The sequence below is a fragment of the Pteropus medius genome, unplaced genomic scaffold (genome assembly GCF_902729225.1).
Source record: "Pteropus medius unplaced genomic scaffold, Ma_sr-lr_union100, whole genome shotgun sequence".
In the NCBI taxonomy this organism is placed as follows: domain Eukaryota; kingdom Metazoa; phylum Chordata; class Mammalia; order Chiroptera; family Pteropodidae; genus Pteropus; species Pteropus medius.
Window position 1 is genome coordinate 8,194,059 of NW_024352783.1, and position 17,738 is coordinate 8,211,796.

The window sequence follows — 17,738 nt, forward strand, 5'->3', positions numbered from 1 at the left end:
TCTTAAAGGAAAAGTTCCAGATCTGTATCATATAAAGAATGTATACTTCCTGGGTAATAAAATTAAAATACAGAGAAAAACAAAATCTAAAAATATTTCTTACTAAATGTACATATGTAAAGAATTTATACTAATTTTTAAGAATACTATCAAGTAGATAAATGGGGAAAAGACATAGATGATTTGTTTACCAATACTTTGAATATTTTTGTGCTAGGTATTGGTGTTAGAGTGATAAACAAAACAAACATGGTTTCTGCCATCCTGGAGCTTTGTCTATAAAGAAGGCACATATTAAACACAATTATTCACAATTGTGCTAAGTGCTATGAAGGAAAAGTCTGTAATAGTGTATGTCATTAATTAACATGAGAACTTATTCAGCATCATTAATAATTTTTAAATTCACATGAAAACATCCCTGTACCGTTAGGCATTTATTTAAAAATAATTTGAAAAAACACAACCCGGTGTTGGAAAACTTGTGTCAAAACAGTCTACATTGCTAGTGGCACAAATTGACAACATCCTTCAGAAGGGTAAATTGGCCATATATATGAAAGCTAAAATGTTCATACTGTTTAACTCAGTAATCACACTCCTGATAATTTATCATAAGGAAATCAGTTCAAAAGTTAAAATCAATATATACACAAAAACTTTAATATTTATAGCAAACCAAAAAAATCTAGTTTCAATATATAGCCGCTCCCTGGACTGTTTTCTGGTCACTAAGAGGTCTATCAAGTTTGTAATAGTTTCTTGGCAAGTGTTTTGGGGAAAAGAAAACTATAAATTGGACACATAATTTTAGTTACAGTATAATCTATATGTAAAAGGATAATACTTAGAGTGTAACAAGGAGAAGTAAAATCATTTGTGCCAGTTGGTAGAATTGCAGGTAAAATTTTGTTTTAGAATAAAGTTTTAGTTGTATTTGATTTCAGCTTTAAAATAATGTTTGTCCTTTCTTTCAGGTGTTTTTGCCTGGCTTTTTGTCCAGCAATCTTTATTATAAATATTTGAATGATCTTATTCATTCAGTTCGAGGGGATGAATTTCTGGGAGGGAATGTTTCACTAACTGCTCATGGTTCTGTTGGCCCTCCTGAGGACTCTCACGCAGGTGGTTCTGACAGCTCAGCTTCTCAGGTATTAACCAGTTTGCCTCTACCATTAGAAAGAAAGGAGTACAAATCTTTTCCTTCAAATGCCAGTAACAGGTTCCATGTGTAAGTTGTAAGTTGTAGAAGAAACAAAGGAGAAATAAAATTAGCCTACTTATTGTATATTCTAATCAATATATTTGATTAGATTAAATTCAAATGAAAACATCCGTGTACCATGGATGTATATTATATTGTAAGGTATGCTGTTTCATTCAGGCCGTTATGCTGTTGGACACCGTAGCTGTTACTTTTAATAATTAAATACTTTGATATATATATTTATAGCCTCAGAAGAACTCTTTGTGTAATTATTTGGGAAATTTAGTAAATAAATTTGGGATGCTTTTTTAATAGAATAATTGAACTGCTAGATTTCTTAAGGTCATATTTCACTGAAGAGTTTTCATTTTGAGCTGTAGTGCTATTGTACATTTCCTTAAACCTTTTTTTTTTTGGAGTGCTTTCATATATCAAACCTTATCTAATTCTCCCCAAAATCACATGAATTGGGTTATCCGCAAGAGAAGAGCTTTAAGGAGGTATTAAGAAGTAAGTGGTAGAGCCAGAACTATATTCTTTGTCTAATGTTCTTTACCATAAGTTCAATAATACAGCATAATTATTTTCTCATCAATATTGACAAACAAATAACACTTTGGATTTTCAACATTAGACCTTGGACAAATTTTCTTAATTTATAAGACGGTACAATTTTATTGCCATCAACAAGGCTCTCCTCAGTACCTTTTCCTCCTATTAAGGTTATATAGGTAACCTGCTGTATGTAGTTGCCATTTTGTTTTTTGACATAGGCTGAAATGTTTTGGCCTTATTTAGACACTTAAAAGATCTAGGTACTAACTATGTTTTTACATTTTTGGTTGAAATAATATGCATACAGAAAACTCAATATATTATAACTGTCAATAGCTTGAAGACTTCTCATAAACAGAACTAACCCGTGTAACCAGCATCCAGATCAAGAAACAGAACCTTATCCATATGTCAGAAACTGTCATGTCCCCTTTCAGTCACTAGCCTCTTCCTTGCCAGAGTCGCTGTTATCCTGACTTTTGATAGCATAGATTAGTGTTACCTGTTCTTGTCATTTTATAACTGAAATCACACTGTATTCTTTTTTTTTTTTGGTGCAGCTTTATTGGGATATAATTCATAAACCATACAATTCACCCACTTACATTGTATAGTTTAGTGGTGTTTATAATATATTCATGGAGTTGCTTAACTATCACCACAATCCTTAGAACATTTTTTCCCCCCACCCAAGAAAGAAACCCGTTCTTTATCCTTTAACTGTCCTCTTCAAATCTTCCATTCCTCCAGCCCTAGGCTACAGCTAATCTCCTTTCTGTCTGTTGATTTGCTTATTCTGGACATTCCATATAAATGGAACCATATGATATGTGGTCTTCTGTTACTAGCTTCTTTCACTTAGCATAGTCTTTTCAAGGTTCATCCATTTTTAGCATGTATCAGAACTTTATTTCTTTTTATGGCCAAATAATCTTCCATTGTGCAAACACGCTACATTTTGTTTATCCATCAGTTGGTGGACATTTGGGTTGTTTCTACCTTTGGCTATTATGAATAATGCTACTGGATAAGTTTTTGTGTGGATATATATTTTCATTTCTCTTGTTTATATACCTAGGTATAGAATTTCTAGGTCAAATGATAACTCTGTGTAACTCAATTACTGTTGCTTTGTAATAACTTTTGAAATCAGGAAGTGAAAGTCCTCCAGCTTAGTTCTTCTTTTTCAAGATTGTTTTGACAATTCGAGGTCCCTTGAGTTTCCATATGAATTTTAGAATCAGCTTGTCAGTTTCTACGAAGAAACCAGTCAGGATTCTGAGGGTTTGCATTGACTAGATCAATTTGGGAGTATTGCCATCTTAACAGTGTTAAATCTTCTGATTCACAAACATGGGTTGCCTTTCATTTCTTTAGATCTTTAATTTCTTTCAATATTTTATAGTTTTCAAGTATAAGTTTTGTATTTCTTAAATTTATTTCTAAATATTCTTTTGATGCTATTTTAGATGGAATTATTCTCTTAATTTCATATTTAAGTTGTTTATTGTAGTTTATAAAAATACAAGTAATTTTTTTATTGAAGTAAAATTCACTTAAACTTAACCATTATAAAGTGTACACTTCAATAACATTTTGTATATTCAGAGTGTGCAGTCATCACCACCATGAACATGGAACAACATTCTGTCTAGGCTGTCTTTAATTTCTTTTAGCAACATTTTGTAGTTTTCCGTATACAAATTTTATACCTTCTTGGGTCAATTTATTTCTAAGCATTTTATTCTTTTTGATGCTATTACAAATAGAATTTTTTAAAATTTTTTCATTCGACAAATTTTATTTCTAAGATATATCATATCTGCCCACTTTTTCAATTTAAACATTCTGTAAAGTTTTTTTTATTTTTAAATATCAAGACCCTGGGTGACTTTAAGTTGCGTTTATATTATATTTATTTATTTCAGAGGGTCCTTAATGAAGACTTTCTTCCTAAGAGTTAATCAGGACTAGGCAGTTGAAGTTTTGCAGTTCAGCTTTTGTGCTTATGTTGTTTTTGCTGAACTGTAAATATTTTTCTTAAAACTTTCTCTTTAAACTATCACTTCTTACAATCTTGAATCAAATTCTTCCTTTTGAGAAATGTTTTTGATGTTTATTTTTTCTTTTTTTCTTCTTTCTTTTTTTTTTTTTGAGGTCTGGGAGAGCAAACCTTACATATCCTCCTATTCTAAAAACATTATGAAACATTGATTATGTATAATTTCATCTTTTGATTCATCATTGATAGTGCATAGAAATAGAACTGCTTTTTATGTGTTGCTCTTCTACTGTTGACTTTACTAAATTCATTTGTTAGGTCTAATAGTTTTCTCGTGGGTTCTTTAGAATTTTCTTTATATAAAATTATATTATTTGAGAATAGGAATAATTTTTTTCTTCCTATCCAACTTTGGATGCCTTTTATTTCCTTTCCTTGCCCAATTGCTCTGTCTAGAATTTCTAGCGCAGTATTGAATAGAAGTGGTGAAAATGGGTGTCTTTGTCTTACTCCTGATCTCAGGGGAAAGCTTTCAGTTTTTCATCATTTAGTACAGTATTAGGTGTGGGTTTTTCATAAATGCTCGTTATCAAGTAGAGGAAGTTCCCTACTATTCCTAATTTGTTGAATTTTTTTATAAGGAAATTGTGTTGTTTTGTCATATGTTCTTTATCAGTTGAGCTATATATAGGCTTTTGGTTTTTACTTTATTGATATGTCATACTACAGTAATTAATTCTCAGATATTAAACCAACCATTCATTTTTGGGTTAAACCCCACTTAGTTGTGGTGTATAATTATTTTTATATGTTGCTAGATTTGGTTTGCTAATATGTTGTTGAGGATTTTGCATCAGTGCTCAAGAAGTACTAGTCTGAAGTTTTGTTTGTTTGTTTTTTCTTGTGATGTTTGGTTTTGGAATCTGAGTAGATATGGCCTCGTAGAAGTAGTCTGTCTGTTTTGGTGCCTCTTTGTTTTTTACTTAATACCCCTTCTGGGTACTCCCACCCTATAGAGTGTTCTTTAAATGTCTGTTCAGTTATTTATTTTATTAATTTAACCTATACTTTAATTATGGGCTTTAAGTGTATTCCTGTCTTTTGTTATTTTAAACAATATTGCAGTGAATAATCTTGAATATATACAAGTCATATCACGTGTGAGTCTGTAGTTGAATTTTTAGAAGTGAAATTTCTAGATCAACTTATGCCTCTATTTCATAGAAATATGAATTCTGACTTGCTTTTTTGTAGAAGTGAGGAGTGGGAGGTAGAATACTGGAGGGGAACTTATACACTCATCTAGCTGGTCATTTTAGAAAGTTTTTTTTAGCTTTTCTTTTGTCACATGGCCTCACTGAGAATTAAAAGCATTCATTTTATCTTGTAAAAGTTGGGCTTTACATTGTTAGCCAAGATACATATGCCTGGAATTTTGCACACATGGGAACATAATGCTGTGAAGACAGCATATTTTTTAGAACTTAGCTTATTAAGAAAAACAGATTTGGCATATGAATGCCAAATGTAAATTTTAATATTGTTTAATATTTAAACACTGAAGTTTTTGTACAAATCTGTCATATTCCAAACCCAAGACTGATTTGATTCCTGAATAATATACTATTAATTTTACAATTTCTGTTGTAGTCCAGTGTGAAAAAAGCCAGTGTTAAAATTCTGAAAAATTTTGATGAAGCAATAATTGTGGATGCTGCCAGTCTGGATCCAGAATCTTTATATCAAAGGACATATGCAGGGTAAGTTTGGCACACGTCTTGAATTTTTACAAGTGTAAAGAATTTTGCATCTTTTTATCTTTTAATTAAACATTTGATAATTGTTTCTAATCTATAATTACATGCCCAGTACTTTTACATATAGTACACAGTAGAACATGATTAACAGTGAAGGCTCAGGAATGACTTACTGAGTTTTAATCTCGGCTCAACCATTTATTGGCAAGCTACTTAACCTCTTTGTGTCTCAGTTTTTTTATCTAAAAAAATGAGGATATTACTACTTCATTGAGTTGTTGAGGGTATTAAATGAGATAACACATAAAAGCATTTAAAACATTGCCTGGTATCTAATAAGCACTTCATAAATATTACCATTATCATTCCATCACCATATACAAGAGTGATGAGTGTCATTTATATAGTATGTTTTGGGCTGTCTTCCATATTTCATTTGATTCATATGTTAGCTATTTCAGAGTTCTTGTCTTAAAAGCAAAAATAAAAATACAGAGATGCCAACATCATTTATTATGGACTATATAACTAATACTTAGACTATGGAATAAAATTACTCCTTTGTATTTAAGAATTACTGTGGTGGTTTATTTTATCCTATAACAAAAAGACAGTGATTCACAGGATATTCCACTTATTGAATTTTACCACAAATCAAGTTATAAAATCACTTCCTCTTCCCTAAAGGTGGCTTGATTAACACATAATCCCATGTAAAGGCTTAATTACTTCACCCCAAACCCAGTCCCCTATAAAAAAAGGGATTTCAACATGTTTAATTGCTTTTAGCAGAAAGTTAACAGTGATATTTGGAAGATTAAGGAGTCTGAAAGGTACTTTGAAGTAAATAAAGGTTATTTGACCACATTATTTTGGAATGCACACTTCAGCTGTGTCAGGTTGTAATAATCTTTATTTCTTTTAGGAAATGGTGGACAGTACGCCTAAATGAGTTAATTCCCAAAGATTATATTTATTCTTAAGGAATGGTTGGTTCATGTATTTAAAACCTTACTTAAGAAAGTCTATCAATTGCAAGATATTTTACTTAGTTTCTTTTGGAGTGTGTAAAATAAATACACATTAAAAAAAATAATTTTAAAATGGATCATAAATAGAGGATGTTCTCCATCTTTAAAGATAGTTTAAGTGTTTTAACTTTATGGTTTTAGCATCTTTCTGAAATTTTTCTCAAGGCAAACAAGTTTTCTATCAGTTGGCATATAGGACCTATATATGAAATGATGACTTATTAGGAAGGATATCTCTAAAATAAGATCCATTTTTCCTGAAATGAAATAATACACAGGCATCACAAAATTTTTCTTTTTTTAACTAATTTTTAATTATGAATACATTAAACTCTTATAAAAAATTAAATTTACAGGTAAGGCTAATGTCCTCTTTGATCACACATCAGTGCTTTAATTTCTTTCCTTCCTTACTCAGGATGAGTTATGGTATGGTGTATATTTTTGTTTGCTTATTTTTATGTAATTGATATAACCCTTTATTCTGTATCTTGGATTTTCATTCATAATGAGTTTTGTAGATTTTTCTTTTAGTCTACAGAGTTACCTTATTTTAACTATATTGTAGTAGTCTATATATCTAATATTAATTATAGCTCATAACTGTGGCAAAATATTCCATAGTGTGTTGTGTCTCTATTTGATCATTTTGGAATTAATGAGTATTTAAGTTGTTTTCAATTTTTCATTGTTATCCACAGTATAGCAAAGAACTTTTTAAAATATACTTCCTTGTAACAAGAAGCAGATTTTAAATTCTAACAGCTCTTATCAATTTACCTTTAAAAATATTTGCACATTTTACATTCTTATCTGTCATTAATTTTCCACACATCCTTGTCAATATTAAATAATATCAAACTTTTAATTTTTTTTTTTTTTTTTTTTTTTTTTACCAATCTTGAATTATGTTCATGAGATAGAGCTCCTTTTGGCATGTTTGATGGTTGTTGAGGTTCTTCTATGAATTGATTATTGATCTCCTTTTCACATTTTTCTTTTGGGTAATTTCTTAATGACTTGTTAGAATTTGGTGTATTTCTGGATATTAATTATTGGTTAGTAATAGCTGTTAAAAATAAGACCTTTCACTGTGTTTTTTCTTTTAACTTTGCTTTATATTACTATAGCTTGATAACATGTAATTATTGTATATAATTACTCTAGCTTTCTAATATATTTTATCCTACCTTTTAGTCCTTTCTTTATAAAATTATCTTAGCTATTCTTGTGCCTTTTCTCTTCTATTTGAATTTTAGAATTGTGAATTACCTCTTAACTTGTCATGTTTCATAAACCTTTTTGGGATTTTGAGTGGAATTGCATTGAATTAAAGATTAATTTGCTTTCTGTGGGAGATGGTTCTATTTTAAGTAAACCCCATTTTTAATAACATGGGATGGCTATAAATTGGATTTCTAGATTTAGTTGAGATGCTTAAAAACTGTTTTTTTTTCTTCTTAATTTAAAATGGGGTGTTAGAAAATATTCTTTTTTATATTTACTTAGGAAGATGACATTTGGAAGAGTCAGTGACTTGGGGCAGTTCATCCGAGAATCTGAGCCTGAACCTGATGTAAAGAAATCAAAAGGTTTGTGGTGTTTTTATACTTCGTATTAAGCCTTTACTCACAATAGTTATTGACTGTATTTAAGTGAAGGATCTTTTAAGATTTAAACTTTATTTTATGAAATAACTGCCATATCTTTCGCCTTATATTTATTTATAGTCAGAAAGGAGTACAAGGGCTTCATGCATTCACATCTCTATACAGTCTCTCTCTGAATCAGAAGTTATTGAACTTGCTTGACCATTCAGAAGACACATATATATGAAAAAATATTCATCACCTTTTTGTTTAATGGGGGAATACTCAATCCAGGTTGGACTTGAGGTTTTTCTTGCGACCCTTTATTTTTGTTAAATTTCCTCTGAATCTCTAAAAGTTGTTATGAAATATATGTGGAAAATATTAACGGTTGAAATACAGATCCTTTGTTTAAACAGCAGAAGAGTGCTTGGTCAAATGTCAAGAGTTAAACACAAATCCTTTTTCATGAGTGCATTTTTTTATGACTAAATTCAGCTTCCAAACAGTTGGTTTACACAGGAAGATTTTGGAAATCAATGTAGATTTATTCAGATGATAACTAGAAATTTTTCAGGGTGATTGGATTGACAATATTGAGTAAAAGATACTAGCTTTTATAAGAAGAAAATGCTTCATTTTGATAAGTGTGTTTAATATTAAAAGCTATTACTAATTTTCCTAATTTACTAGTTTAATAGGACTACATTCCTATTATGTTTATCTTATTTTTTAAGACAGCTGTTGTTTGGGTAAAGAATTATAACACTTTGGTTGATGAATAGTCTCTTTTTGGGTTAGATATACATTTACAGAGTATGCAGAATGTACAATTATTAAAATAATTTAGACCAAAAAAGGATGCTACCTATTTAATTTTATTAGTTTATCCAAATAATTGATTTTATTTCTTGTTTTGCCAGAGAAGTCAGAGGTACACAGTTGGGAAAAATATTAAGACTGAAGGAAGTGTACACAGTTCATTTAGTAAATAACTGAGTGCTTCTGTGTACTCATATTCTCTGGGCCGTTTGGAAGATACAGATCCTGTCATTAAGAAATTTACAGTATAGTAGTGTCTTTCCTTGGATAAAAGAAGTCACTGATGACCTTGGAGCAGAGGAAGTGCTAAGCAACCTCTGTGAGGGATTGGCCAGGAAAATTTCTACATTGTACAGTAGCTTCTGTCAGTGGTGGTAATAGGGTTTCTAGTAATAATAGACTCCCTGAGCTGGGTTTTTTTTGTTTTTTTTTTGTTTTTTGTTTTTTAAAGCATGTCTTATTCTTCTGACAGCTCATGAAGAAGTATTAATGCTCCAGAGTATAGGTGTTATATGTTTGCAGTTTCTTTTTTTTTTTATGTGAATTGAAGTATATTATGAGTAGTTAAAGATATATAAGAAATTTCTTCCCAAACCATGATTTATATTCATTCTGTTCATTCAGTCTCTTCATATTATTCATTTATTCATTCATTCTAAAATATGAGTGCCTACTATATGCATCTACCACTCTAAGTATTGGGAAGAAAATAAAATTCCTGCTCTCAGGGAGCTTACGTTATCATGGAGGAGACCCATAAATAGATAAACAAATACAGTGTATGTGCATGTGCTTATATATTTTATATATTTATACATAAACATACAAGCAGAGTAAGTAAGTGGAAGAATGTGAGGAATGCTATTTTAGCATTTGTTGTCAGGAAAGGTCTCACTGAGGAAGTAGTTTTTTGAGTAGAGACCTGAGCAAATGGGGCAATTTCTGGAGGAAGGGCATTCTTTGCAGAAGGGACAAGAATAAAGGCCCTGAAGCTTAAGAGCTCGGCGTAATCAAGGAATCAAGGATCAGCAAGACCAGTGTAGCCGAAGAGGAGTGAGGAAAGGGGTAAGTGGTAGAAGATGAATGAGGTTCGGAGGCTTACCACAAACTATCATAGGGGCTTAGAGTGTTGGGGACACATTACAAGTTGGAGCAGGGGAATAATATGATATGATCTGTTTTAAAGAAATGGCTATAACAGCCGTTTGGAAAATAAGAGTGTAGGGGTTTAAGTGGAGAAACAGGGAAACAGCATTCTTGCCGTGGTCTATGTAAGGGATGATGATGGTGGTTGTGGATTAGATAGTGGAAGAATGGTCATATTTGGGTTATATTCGAAGGTAGAGGCTACAGGATTGTATCTCTGCCAGCAAGCCTTTCCATCAAGTTTCTTGCATCATTAATTTGACACATGCCTACATAAAGTAATGAATAGTCATTTCTGCAATTCGAGTAAACCGATCCATATATCCTGATGCTTTCTTTAGTTGTTCAAATGTCTCTTTAAGTCATGTATTTTTTTTGTTAAGGGAATGACGTAATATAGAAGCCTACAGATTCATTTCGTTCACTCAGAAGGCATTTGAGTGATTCCTGTGTGCTGGACACTGTGCTAGATGCCGAGGATACAAATAAGAGGGTATAGTCTGAGTTTATTTTAATCTAGCTTACTCCCTTTTATATGACCCCGACTTGGTAAGCCTATCACACTATCCTATAAAATGCCCAGCTATTTGGATTTTCCTGGTTGTTTATTGGGTTATTTAGTTATTCCTTTTTCCTCTATATTTCTTGTAAATAGGAAGTTGTACCTAAGGTCTTGATGATTTGAGTTATACTTTTTGATTAGAATACATCTAGGTGATGTTGTATATGGTGTTTTTAAAAGTATGTACACATATATAACCTGGAAGGATACACAAATGTAACACATTAGGGATGAGAAGAGAGAGATACCTTTTACTTTTCATTATACCCTTTTCATTTGCTTTTTGAATTTTCTTATCCTGTATGTTTTACTTCTTAATCACCCATTCATCTCTTCCCCTGTGGCTTCCTATCTCTTTGCTGTGATCTTTGAATGATGCCCCCTGTCCATCTCTGCAGTTTTACCTTGAACCACTCTTCCTTTCATGGACTAAGAAGCTCTAATTGGACTCTCCTTTCATCTTTTTCTGATACTCTTTCCTTTTTAGGGCCTCTACAGTTGCTGTTTCCCCTGCCATGACAGTCTTGCCGTGGCTTTCATGTAACAACTGGCTCCTTTTCATTGCAGATATTCTCTCTTCAGAGAGGACTTCCCAGCCCACGTGATCTAAAATCATCTGTACTACTAACATACCATTTCTTTTCTTATTCACTGTCTGAAATTATCTTGTTCATTTATTTGCATACTTGTTTTTTAGTCTATCTTTCATGACTAGAACATTACCTTTCTGAGAGTGGGGATTTTGTCTGTTTTATTTGACACTATATTCCCTGATTCTAAAATTATGCCTGGCACATGGTAGTGACTCATTAACATGTTTGTTGATTGAATTAATTAATTAATCTAGAAAAATTTCAGTAGAGATCATCTGGTTGGTAAGATTATTGGTCATATTTTATTTAAGAAGACAATAATTTTTCAAAATGACACAAACACTAAATTCCTCTGAGGATACTCAAGAGCCCCACTTTCTCCTTCCTAGACCCCAAATAATGGAGGTTTCTTTAGCAATGTCAATCTCATGCAAATCTGAGATGATACATCTGTGGATACCACCTCCTTATTCTACAAATGAAGAATTTGAGGATGAGGGAAATTGTAACTTGTTAGGGATCACATGGCAGATTAATGGCAACACCCAGGCCTTTGGTTCAGAATACCATTTTGACAACAGTTGTTTGCAGTTTAGCTCCACTTCTCCCTTCTCTCCTTCCTTGCTGAGGGCAGCTGCAAAGAATATTCCATCATTTATCAGCCTATAGTTTCAATTTGGATTTTAAAACCCTGATAATAGAGCACAGAGGAAAGGGTTGAGTTTTAAGAAGGGTGTATCTCAGGGCTTCTGAGAGAATGAGAACATTGTTTTCAGGGCAAGCAAGGTAATTTTAGAAGTTACATTCAAATCATCTAGGCGAACATGTAACAAGAAGGAATTATAAAGGGTGTTGTGAGCATGTGGTCCCTATAGTGGCACTTCCCTGGTGCCTGGATGGAGTGGTGGAATTGAAGCTTTACTTAACATTGTGAAAACACTTGCATGTCATATTAAGAAGCCTGGATTCGTGTCATATAGTCATCAGGGATATCTAAGCAGAATACTGACTAGAAGCATTTTTCTGGTAGTAGTATAAGAATGAATTGGAGTAAGAGACTGGTATGAATGAAACCAGTCAGGTAATAGGATTAGCTAGTAATATAGATAGAGGAAAAAGAGGATTTGAAGATAGGTAGTGGTAGCAGGAATTAGAAAGAGGGTCAGATTTATGACTTCCAAGGAGGAATTCAAGAGTGGAATTTGGTGACATTTCATGTGGAAAGTAAATGAAGATAGTCTGAATTTTTTAAACATGGATTCTCTGGATGAAAAATTGTTGATTTTTAATAGAGGATTAAATTAATTTCTGAGATAGAGGATATAAGAAGATATAGGATAGAGGATAAGATGGGAGACAGAAGAGCTCCATTTGGAACATGCTAAGTTTGAGTTGCCTTTAGGATAATTTATAAGTATGGGTTTGATACCTAAGGGTGAGGTTTTTTTTAGTTATTTGCATTTTGAAGGAAGTTAAAGCCACAAGAGGGGATGAGATGCCCCCAAAGAGATTGTGTTGAAGGAGAAAAGAAGGCTGGGAATGGGATCCTGGAGAAGCCCCATGTTAAAGGAGGTGGGAGGAGTCAAAGATGTGAGTATTAAAACAAACGGAAAGACAAAATCTAGGTATTAAAAAAAAGAGAGTGTTAGCAAGTAGGAGATTGTCAACAGTGTGACTCTGCCGGTGGGCACGAAGGGAGAGCAGTGCATTAGGTAATTCATTTATGGTCAAGCAGAGTTGACAGGGCCACAACATTACATCCTTTGCCTAAAGTCTCAAATGAGTCTCTAATGTGGCCCTGTCAACTCTGCTTGACCATAAAGTTTAACTAGGCCATTATTCAAACTTTAACTAAAAATAAAAATTATTAAGGAAAAAGGATCTAGGTTTTGTGTTTATCATGTATGCTATGTATAGTTCTATCCCAGTCGTTGAATTAATCAGGACTTTGCCTAACAAATAATTTACCATCCATTTGAGTCAAGGCAAAATTAGGCTACGAGCCTATTTGTATTAATGAAAGGCTAAGTTGTGTATTTCATTCATGGAAATAGAGGCTAGTGTATGTCCTTGGTGATTCCTCAGCTTCTGAGTACAGTTGTAGACAGGCTTATGTTTCTCCTAGGAAGTTGAGGTAGACTATGGCTAGGATGGAGTATGGCTATTTAAAACTCTGCTCTCACCCAGGTAATTTATATAGCATGTAGCAGTGCAATCTATACTCGAAGCCCTTTTGTATCGGAGCTGTTCTGGAAGGTTTGGATACATAACAAGTAGATTGATAATTTCTGATGTATTCCTAGATTCTTATCCAAAATTAAATCCAGGTCATGGTTTTTGTTTTGCTCTTTTAGTTTGCTGCAAATCTAACACTCAATAATAGTTTTCTTTTATCAGGTAAGGACAGTAGAAGAAAAATCCAGAACTCTGAAACAGCTTTTCAAAGGTTTTTCAAAGCATGATGTTTGTTAGTTAAATATTCTGTTATAGAAACAAAATAATCAGTTTCTATTAATTAATGATAATATTTCTTAATGTTTTAGGGAAGATTATACAAAAAAAAATTCGTATCTAGAAATAGCTTTTAAGTAAGAGCAATTTTCATGTAAAATTATGCATAAAATCTACATTCAACTTTGGCTTTTTTACTAGGATCCATGTTTTCACAAGCTATGAAGAAATGGGTTCAAGGAAATACTGATGAGGTAAATTCTACTTTTAATGTAAAGAGACTCCTTTTTGTTAGTGTCACCTTGTTTAACTAAGGTTTCATGTTTCTTCTTTCTTTAGTTCCCATGTTGAAGCAGCATGGCACATTATTGCTCCCTTATCCTGGGTATAACAAAGGGCGGGCCCTTCTAAGCCTTAGTAGAGAGGCAGTGGAGATATCTTCGGTCCAGAGACTCTGGCCCCTGCAATATATCCATGCAATTTCCGTCGACCAGGAAGCATTGGTGTCAGCATAGAAACAAAAGCTCAAAAGTTTCCTTTCTCACTGTCATTTTTACTTTAAGAAATGGAGGCTTGCTCTTTGAATATTAATTAAGTACATTGAGAGATGGAGTGGAAAAATAAAAATGTTTTGTTTGGGTCATCTAACTTGAAAATTGTCGTAATATTGGATGCTCAGTAGATGACCATGGAAGACAATGAATGGCATGTTAATATATCATAGCCAGAGGGTAGCCCAGGTTCTTTGATACATGGCATTGTGCTTCTTATCCAAATAAGTAGAAATTATATGCATACACAGTTGTGTTTAGAACACTGAAAATGTATGTCTTGATTCTTCTAACTGTTATCAAAAGTTTGAATTACTTCTTTTAGGCCCAAGAAGAGCTAGCATGGAAGATTGCTAAAATGATAGTCAGTGATGTTATGCAGCAGGCACAATATGATCAACCGTTAGAGAAGTCTACAAAGGTAAGAATGACTTATGTTTTGATCTAGCTTGTTTAAAACAGAAAAGAATTAGATTCATATATATAAAACCAAAAAGATATAAGAGGACTTCTGCTTCTGCCTTTGAAGGATTAACTACTATAGGAATGTCTCTCTTATCATAAACAACTAGAAAACTGACAAACTGAATAAAACAACTATTTCCAGATATTGGGCAACAGGCAGTAGAAGGCTTTAATCTTTAAAAAAAGGGTAACACGGAGGTGATCCATAGCTCACTGCCCAGAAGCAGTTTCCAAAGCACAGGGAGGAGGAAACCTAACAGAGTTCATAGTTTTGCTTAATTGATGAGTAAGAAATCGAAGTTTAGAGAGCCCAAGGTGGCTAGAAGTCATAGAACAGCATGCCAGAAAAAGGAGCTGCATAAACAGAGAGGTTCAGCGATATTTAGAGAGGCCCCTTCAAGTCCATGGCCAAGTAAGTACATGTGTTGGATGAAAATGTCCATGGCCAGGGGAAAAAAATACCAGAAATGAGTAGGCTGAACAATTTTTGGAACATGAGTCTAGGAATAATTCAATTTCCTACTGACCATTGTGGACAGATCCTGTAACACACAAGGCATTGGGTAGTATCCTCAGAAACATACCTTACTATTGGAGCTAAATTAGCCCTAGAGTAAAGCACCTTTACTAAGCTTAAAAGCAGCTTTTAAAAGGACCAAACTGCTCTATAAGTAAAAACTGCATGCTAGAACAAAGGCCAACCCTCTTTAAAGGAACAATAAAATTCATCATCTAGCAGTGTAAAAATAAGTGTCTGACATCCAATCAATAATTATCAAGCATGCAAAGAAGCAGAAAAACTTGACCCATAATCAGAAGAAAACACAATCTATAGAAAACAAACTAAAAAATAACTGAATAGAAGAGAACTCAGGATAAAGGGGAACAAGGAAGAAAGAATCAATTGTACAAATAGAAGACAAATAGCAAAATGGTAGATTTAAACCAGCTCATGTTAATAATTACATTAAACATAAGTGGTTTAAATAGTCTAGTTAGAACACAGACACTGTCAGATTGGCTAATAAGGTAGAACCCAATTATATACAGTTGACTTCTGAACAGTGCAGGTTTGAAATACTCTTAATACAGATTTTTTTTACTTGACCGCAGTTCATTCGACCCATGCAGTTCAAACTAGTGTTGTTCAAGAATCAACCGGCAGTTGAGAATCTGTGTATGCAGAGGGCTAACAAGTCATATATGGATTTTCAACTCTGCAAGCAGTCGTCGCCCCTAACCCCAGCATCGTTCAAGGGTCAGCTTGTACTATAAGAAGCCTACTTTAAATATAAAGACATCAGTTAAAAGGATGGAAAAGATATACCATGCAGACACTATCAAAGTAAGCTGGAATGGCTTTATTACTACAAGTCATAGTAAACTTCAAAACGAGGAATACTACCAGGCACAAAGAAGAACCTTTTATATAATAAAAGGTCAGTTCATCAAGAACCTCAATGACATTTATAAAACAGTGCATCCAGTAACAGCAGAATACAAATTCTTTTCGGCATGTTCGTGGAATATTTGGCATGTAAATTCTAGGCCATAAAAATTTAAATGAATTTTAAAGGATTTAAATCATGCAGTCTGCTTTCTAACCACAAAGGAATTAAACAAGAAATCAATAACAGAAAGATATGTAGAAAATCCCACAATATTTAGGAATTAAACAACATACTTCTAAGTCAAAGAAGACATACCCATTAGTCGAAGAAGAAATCAAAAGAGAAGTTAGAAAATATTTTGTACTGAATTCAAATGAAAATACAACATAATATTTGCAGGATACTGCTAAAGCAGTTCTTAGAGGGAAATTTATAGCATTAAATGTTCATATTAGACAAGAAGAAAGCTCTCAGTCTAAAGAAATGAGAAAATTAGTAAATTAAACACAAAGAAAGCAGAAAGGAAATAATAAAGATAAAAGTAACTATCAGATACATAGGAAACAGGTAGATAATAGGGAAAAATCAAAAATTAAATGCTCTTTGAAAAGATCAATTAAATTGATAAATCTCTAGCCAGAATAATTGAGGGGGAAAAAAGAGATTAGACATGAATTACCAATACCAGGATTGAAAGAGAGGATATATAATTATATAACCATAGTAATTAAAATGATAATAAGGGAATATTAGGAACAGCTTTATGCTAATAAATTCAACAGCTTGGATGAAGTGGAGAAATTCCTTGAAAGACGTAAATTACCAATACTCCCTCAAGAAGAAATAGATAACCTGAATAATGCTAGTCTATTAAAGAAATTGAATTTGTGGGATAAAATCCAGACTATATAAGGAACTTATATAACTCAATAGCTCCCCACCCCCCGCACAAAACAATCATTCTAATTAAAAATGGACAAAGGAAGTGAATAAACATTATTCCAAAGAAAACATACAGTTGGCCAACAGGTACCTGAAAAGGTGCTCAATATCACTTCTCAAGGAAGTACAAATTATAACCACAAAGAGATAGCACCTTACATTTGTTCAGATGGCTATTATCAAAAAGACACAAGATAACTAGTTGTCAGTGAGGATGTAGAAAAAAGGAAAGCCTTGTTCACTTTTGGTAGGAATGTAAATTGATACAGTCACTATGGAAATCAGTATAGAGGTTCCTCAAAGAATTAAAAATAGAACTACCATATGATCCAACAATCCCACCTCTGGGTATATCTTCAAAGGAAGTGAAATCGCTACCTTGAAGAGATAGCTGCACCCCCATGTTCATTTCAGCATTACTCACAATAGCCAAGACATGGAAATAGCCTAAGTGTTCATTGACAGATGAATGGATCAAGAAAACATGAGACACATACATAAGTCAGCCATAAAAAAATGAAATCCTGGCTTATAGTTAGGATAGTGAAGTAGGTAATACTGTGCTTACCTCTTCCCATTACCACATCAAAATTACAACTAAACTACAGAACAACCATCATTGAGAACATCCTGCAGTCTACCTGAACAGAACTCCTGTAACTAAGGATATACAG

General features: G+C 32.9%; 1 protein-coding gene across 1 annotated transcript in view; it reads left to right on the forward strand.

Moving 5' to 3' along the window:
* AKAP10 (A-kinase anchoring protein 10) overlaps positions 1–17,738 on the forward strand; it is an 82,579-nt gene that overhangs the window by 49,602 nt on the left and 15,239 nt on the right. Inside the window, 5 exon segments of the mRNA XM_039847482.1 lie at positions 978–1,151; positions 5,415–5,524; positions 8,062–8,144; positions 13,917–13,969; positions 14,592–14,687. Coding sequence (XP_039703416.1) covers positions 978–1,151; positions 5,415–5,524; positions 8,062–8,144; positions 13,917–13,969; positions 14,592–14,687 — 516 coding nt within the window.